The sequence below is a fragment of the Arachis duranensis genome, chromosome 10, assembly GCF_000817695.3.
Source record: "Arachis duranensis cultivar V14167 chromosome 10, aradu.V14167.gnm2.J7QH, whole genome shotgun sequence".
Lineage (NCBI taxonomy): Eukaryota > Viridiplantae > Streptophyta > Magnoliopsida > Fabales > Fabaceae > Arachis > Arachis duranensis.
Window position 1 is genome coordinate 30513123 of NC_029781.3, and position 6434 is coordinate 30519556.

The 6434-nt window shown below is 33.7% G+C and overlaps 1 protein-coding gene across 1 annotated transcript in view; it reads left to right on the forward strand.

Moving 5' to 3' along the window:
- LOC107469545 (methyl jasmonate esterase 1) overlaps positions 1-2784 on the forward strand; it is a 14475-nt gene extending 11691 nt beyond the window's left edge. The window contains exon 3 of the mRNA XM_016088914.3: positions 2500-2784. Coding sequence (XP_015944400.1) covers positions 2500-2784 — 285 coding nt within the window. The remainder of the gene's footprint in view (positions 1-2499) is intronic.
- The last annotated feature ends 3650 nt before the right edge of the window (positions 2785-6434 follow it).

The window sequence follows — 6434 nt, forward strand, 5'->3', positions numbered from 1 at the left end:
AGAACGGAAGTGGTTGTCAGTCACGCGCGTTCATAGGTGAGAATGATGATGAGTGTCACAGATTATCACATTCATCAAGTTACAGTGCAACGAATATCTTAGAACAGGAATAAATCGAATTGGATAGAAAATAGTAGTAATTACATTAAAACTTGAGGTACAGCAGAGCTCCACACCCTTAATCTATGGTGTGTAGAAATTCCACCGTTGAAAATACATAAGTGAAAGGTCCAGGCATGGCCGAATGGCCAGCCCCCAAACGTGATCACAGGATCAAAAATACAATCCAGGATGAAAATACAATAGTAAAATGTCTTATTTATAATAAACTAGCTACTTAGGGTTTACAGAAGTAAGTAATTGATGCAGAAATCCACTTCCGGGGCCCACTTGGTGTGTGCTTGGGCTGAGCTTGAATGTTACACGTGCAGAGACTTTTATTGGAGTTGAACGCCAAGTTGTAACGTGTTTCTGGCGTTCAACTCTGGTTCGTGACGTGTTTCTGGCGTTTGACTCCAGGATGCAGCATGGAACTGGCGTTGAGCTCTAGTTTACGTCATCTAATTACGAATAAAGTATGGACTATTATATATTGTTGGAAAGCTCTGAATGTCTACTTTCTAACGCCGTTGAGAGTGCGTCATTTGGATTTCTGTAGCTCCAGAAAATCTATTTTGAGTGCAGGGAGGTCAGATTCCAACAGCATCAGCAATCCTTTGTCAGCCTCCTATCAGAGTTTTGCTCAGGTCCCTCAATTTCAGCCAGAAAATACCTGAAATCACAGAAAAACACACAAAATCATAGTAAATTCCATAAATGTGAATTTAGCATAAAAACTAATGAAAACATCCCTAAAAGTAACTAGATCATACTAAAAACTTCCTAAAAACAATGCTAAAAAGTGTATAAATTATCCGCTCATCAATATGCATGTGTGCTGATAAGTTTTGCATAATTTAAAACTCTTCTTGTTTTATCTTCTCAAGTTTCTCCTTGTTTTACTCTTAACAAGAATAAAAATAAAAAAATCAAACAATGAAGAAGAAGAAACACATAATACTGAAAAATTGCTTGGAAGAAGATAAACTTACATTCATTCAACTAAAAAAAAGAAAGAAATGAGGAAAAAAAGAAAAAATGCAGCGTTAGAGGAAACATTTTTGGTATTTGCAGCAAATTTGGGTGTAACACGAAGATATTTGAGTGTAACACAATGATATTCGAGTGTATTGTTTAAGAATTTTTGGTGTATGTGTGCTGATAAGTTCTGCATAATTCAAAAATCTTCCTCTTCCTCCTCCTCATTTTCTGTTGCTTCTTCTTTTTTCCATCACATCACCATCTTCTTATTTTTTTTCTTATTCATCTTTTTCTTTTTATTTTACATTCTCAAGTTTCTTCTTATTTTACTCTTTTAACAAGAATAAAAATAAAAAAATCAAACAAAGAAGAAGAAGAAACACATAATGCTGCAAAATTACTTGGAACAGGATGAACTTACATTCATTCAACTAAAAGAAAGAAAGAAATAAGGAAAAGAAGAAGAAGAAAAAATGCAGCATTAGAGGAAATATTTTTCTGTATTTGCAATAAATTTGGGTGTAACACGAAGATATTTAGGTGTAACACGAAGATATTCGAGTGTATTGTTTGAGAATTTCCGGTATATGTGTACTCATAAATTCTGCATAATTCAAAACTCTTCCTCTTCCTCTTCCTCCTCCTCATCTTCTGCTTCTTCTTCTTCATCTTCTTATTTTATATTCTTATAATTCTTCTTGGGAGGAAAAAATCAAACAGAGAAGAAAAAAATATATAATGTTGCAAAATCAATAGATAGAGGAGCCAAAAAATACAGCAACAACAACAACAATAAAAAAACGACGATGAAGATGAAACACGTGAAGAAAAAGGAAGAGAAATGCAAAGAAAAAGGAAAAGAAAAAGGAAGAGGGAGAGGAAGAAGAGGAGGAACGCGGGATACAAAGAGGAACAACGTGATTTCACGCGCGTATTATGTAAGTGACTTATATGACTTGTATAGCCAAAAAGACTTGTATGTAACAGTAGTCATAATATTTTTTGTCTAAATATAAATATTTATTGAAGTGTAAATAAATTTTGTCAAAATAAGAAGTGATAAATTTATCTTTAACTAAAACGTTGAAATACATCTATCCTTATGGTACATGATAAGTAACATCTTAATTATACCTCCATTAAATAATCTAAAAATTATACAATTTCAACGAAAATTTATCATATTCTATTTAAAAAAAATAATAAAAATCAAACCTTTTATGTAATTATTTGTATTTTTATTTGCATAATCTTAATTGTGCATGCCCTATAATTAGCATTATTAACTTTGAAAAACGACATAGATAAAAACAACTATATCTTATTTTTTTTCAACATGTTTATTAATCTGCTTCGACATAAATCTAAAATGTGCTCTTAGATAAAGCAGTGATCGACTACTTCAATTTGTATTTACAGGATTGGAATCTAGCAACAACATTGATGAGACCATTGAGACTGTTCAGCAACGAAGATATGACAAAAGTGTTAATTCTGTCACACACAAAATATGGGTCCGTAAGTCGCGTCTTTATTGTGTCTGAAAAAGATCTTGTAGTCACTCCAAATATTCAACGATGGATGATTAAGCACAATCCCCCTAATCTCGTGGTTGAGATTGCTGGATCAGATCACATGATCATGATGTCCAAGCCCATACACTTTTGCCTTCAACTACAATCCATTGCTGCTAATTATGATTGATTAACATACATAGTTATGCTTTATAATAATACAATACAACACTCCTTGCTAAACATTACATGAGGCATGTGACAAATAAATAAAAAAATCCATGCCTTGTTATTATGGTGTTTAGAAACACGTTACAAATAATTTGGCTTCTTCTAAGATTATTTTATAGAAGAAAAAAAATTTCTTCAGTTAAGTTTAGGAAGCCGTCAATCGAATATGATAGTCACTCTAAAGTTTTTGATGTGTTCGTTTTAATGTTTAAGTTTTAGATTTCTTTTATAAGATTTTTATTTTTTTGGTACAATTAACATAATCTGTTTTCCAAAGTGTTTTGGTATAGTTTTTAGAAACACTCACTCTATCACTATAGTCGTCTTGTTTCTGAAGGCGTTTTTTTTTGTCAGAAACAGGATAAAAAAACTTAAAGAAAGAGAGATCGTTACAATCTACGTGGAATAAATATATTTTTTGTTCATCATGAGACAAAAAAATTACTACCTCTTTTAAAGGAGTATCCCAAAAGTGTAACCCTATATTTAATTCTAAACTTTTACACGCAAGACAATCAATACATTTATCGCATTCTCTATATATATTTACAAAAAGAATGTTTCAATTTTTGTTCTTCTACTTGTGGATGTTTCTGATCAACAAATTTGGATGGTTTTTCATGTTTTTGGGGTTGTTGATGACTTATATGCCTTTAAGTCAAACTCTACTCTAACTCTTCTCAAATCCGTAGTCCAAGCCAAATTAAGATCCTGATCAATTCCTCACAATTCTGCTTTAAAGATAGTGCAGCTAAATATGTAAAAGGAAATTTTTCTTAACCATTTGCTGTTCTCATTTTTCAATAAACCCCCCCCCCCACATTCAGCTTTTTTGGTGATCCCATTCATAGACCATTCAATATTAAGTGTGATCCAATCATGAGGAGAGGGAAGACATCTAATGAATTGTTCTTTTTTGGGTTTTCTGAGAGTTCTTCCTTGTTCCTTGTTGAAAGCTTTCATAATCTCTTTCACATTCTTTAAAAATCTCTAGGTGTGTGACACTCTCCGGTAGTTCTGCTCGTGAATCTCCCAGTTTCTCTAGCTCCAGATCTTCCAAACGATGACGAAGAAGATATCTTCTTGTTCTCCGGCACAAAAGGGCAAATCTTCTTGTCCTCCATATATTTTGGCTTTTTTAGTATTAGTGAGCAGTCTATTGTAGCACATTTTCTAGGCAATCACCTTTGCATTTTGAGGACCCTTAGCTTCCATCCGCATATGGTCGTCTAGCTTGGTCGGGATGGTTTTGACCACCCTGCCAGTGCTTTGAATGTCGCACCAGTGGAGAATTTACCATCCTTCGTGTGAACCCAGCCTATTCTATCTTCTCCATTTTCATCCTCGGTACGAGATGTGCTAGAATCTTCCTCATGATTTCTTCAGGTGAGTGTCTTTGTAATTTATTTAATTTTTGTTCATCGTTTGCATTGCTCCATTCTAATATTGTGTTCACCATGTCTAAATAATTTTATGTTGCAAATGGGAACAAAGGTCTCACCTCTTATACCTAATTGTCAATCTAAAATTTAGTAGAAAATCCATTCCCATCCTATAGAAAGTGTAACCTAAAATCTAGAATAATTTTATTGAAAAAATATTACTCTTCAAAACCGTGACCATAGGTATCTATGGTCATTATCTTTTAAAAAAAAGTGGCCAAAGGTTTCTTTATTAGGTCACGGCCAAAAATTGTGACCAGAGAAAGTTTTATGTTACGATTTTTAAACATGACCAAAAACCGTGGCCTAAAGCCTAAAATATTGTAGTGCCAATTAGGGAGAAGGACATCTCATTATATCCGGGCCAAAGCTTAACTAGATCTTTCCACATGTATGAATTTGTTCCTTTAGGCTGTATTTGGAGGAGAGACAAAGACTAAGAGACAGAGATTGAGAAGTGCGTTGTGAGATCTTTTTTTATCCTTTTTTAGGGTTTCAAATAAAAAACAATGAAGATTGAGGATTATGATAGGGATGATGATGGAATCTCATATGTGAGAAAGGGTTTTAGGTTGCAAATTCCTGTATTTAAAGGAAAGAATGATGTTGAAGCTTATTTCGAATGAGAAAAAATGTAGAGCCAATTTTTTCACGTTGTATCCTTTGAAAAAAAAGAAGGTTCGACTGGTAGAAGCTAAATTTTATGACGATGCTCGTATTTGGTGAAATGAGTTAAGAAAATCTAGAAGAAGGTAGGGAAAAGACCAATTTACAACTAGGAGAAGATAAAAAAAATCATGAGGAATCGATTTGTGTCATCATCACATATCATAAGAAATTGGTTTGTGCCATCATTATAACGCAATGAGTTTCTTGAAAAGTTTTGTAAGTTGAAACAAGGTTCCAAATCAGTAAAGAAGTACCACAAAAGGGTCGTGAAGTTCTTATGAGGCACTTTCTTATTTGACTAAACAAAGAAATTACAAATAAGGTCAAACTTTACCATTATACAATAATAGAGCATTTAGTCACTTTGGCCATTGAGGTGGAGATGATACAATAATTTATAGCAACTTGGCGTTCTTCGGACTCTAATTCTATATGAGGTTTCTTAGGAGCGAAGTTTGAGGATAAGACAAAATTCAAAGTTGTAGATTTCAAGAAGGATTTTATAGATCGTCATAAGAAGAAGAGTTCTTCTAAGCCTATCTTTAATTCTTCTTCAAAGACAGTAATAGAAGAATTTGTTGAGTATGTTGTAGATGGAGATGTGTACTTAGAAAAACCAAAAGTGCAGAACTTCTCAAATAGGTCTTTAGGATGTGAGAAATCTGAAAAATAAGAGAGAAAAGAAAATAATTTGAGAGAAGAAGAAACTGAAAAAGAGAGTGAGTGTTTGAGTAAAAAGAATCAATGATTGAGTGAAAGCTAGAGTTTTGAGAGAAAAGAAGAGAATAGTGAGAGAGATGAGTCAATGAGAGAAAACAAAAGTTGAGAGCAATGAACACACTTGTGAGAGAGATCTAAAAAGTTCTAACTTAGACAAGAGAGCATTAATATCATTGAATTCCAAAGAATTTTTAATTTTTGATATATCTAACGATGAATTTCCTAGTGTTTTTACGTCAACTTTTCAGGTTTTTCAAATTTACTGGTAAGTTATGGAGCTATTAATATGGATGGAAAGAAAGAAAGATAACTGGTGCACGAAATTGTGATCACTACTTTTCACAACTCAAATAATCCCCGGTAATGAATCCAAAAACTTGGTATTCAACACCAAGGCATAAACACAATTTCGCACAACTAACCAGCAAGTGTACTGGGTCGTCCAAGTAATAAACCTTACGCGAGTAAGGGTCGATCCCACAGAGATTGTTGGTATGAAGCAAGCTATGGTCACCTTGTAAATCTTAGTCAGGCAAACTCATATGGGTATGGTGATATGCGAATAAAACATAAAGATGAAGATAGAGATACTTATGTAATTCATTGGTAGGAACTTCAGATAAGCGTATGAAGATGCCTTCCCTTCCGTTTCTCTGCTTTCCTACTGTCTTCATCCAATCCTTCTTACTCCTTTCCATGGCAAGCTTAAGCAAGGGTTTCACCGTTGTCAGTGGCTACCTCCCATCCTCTCAGTGGAAATGTTCAACGCACCCTGTCA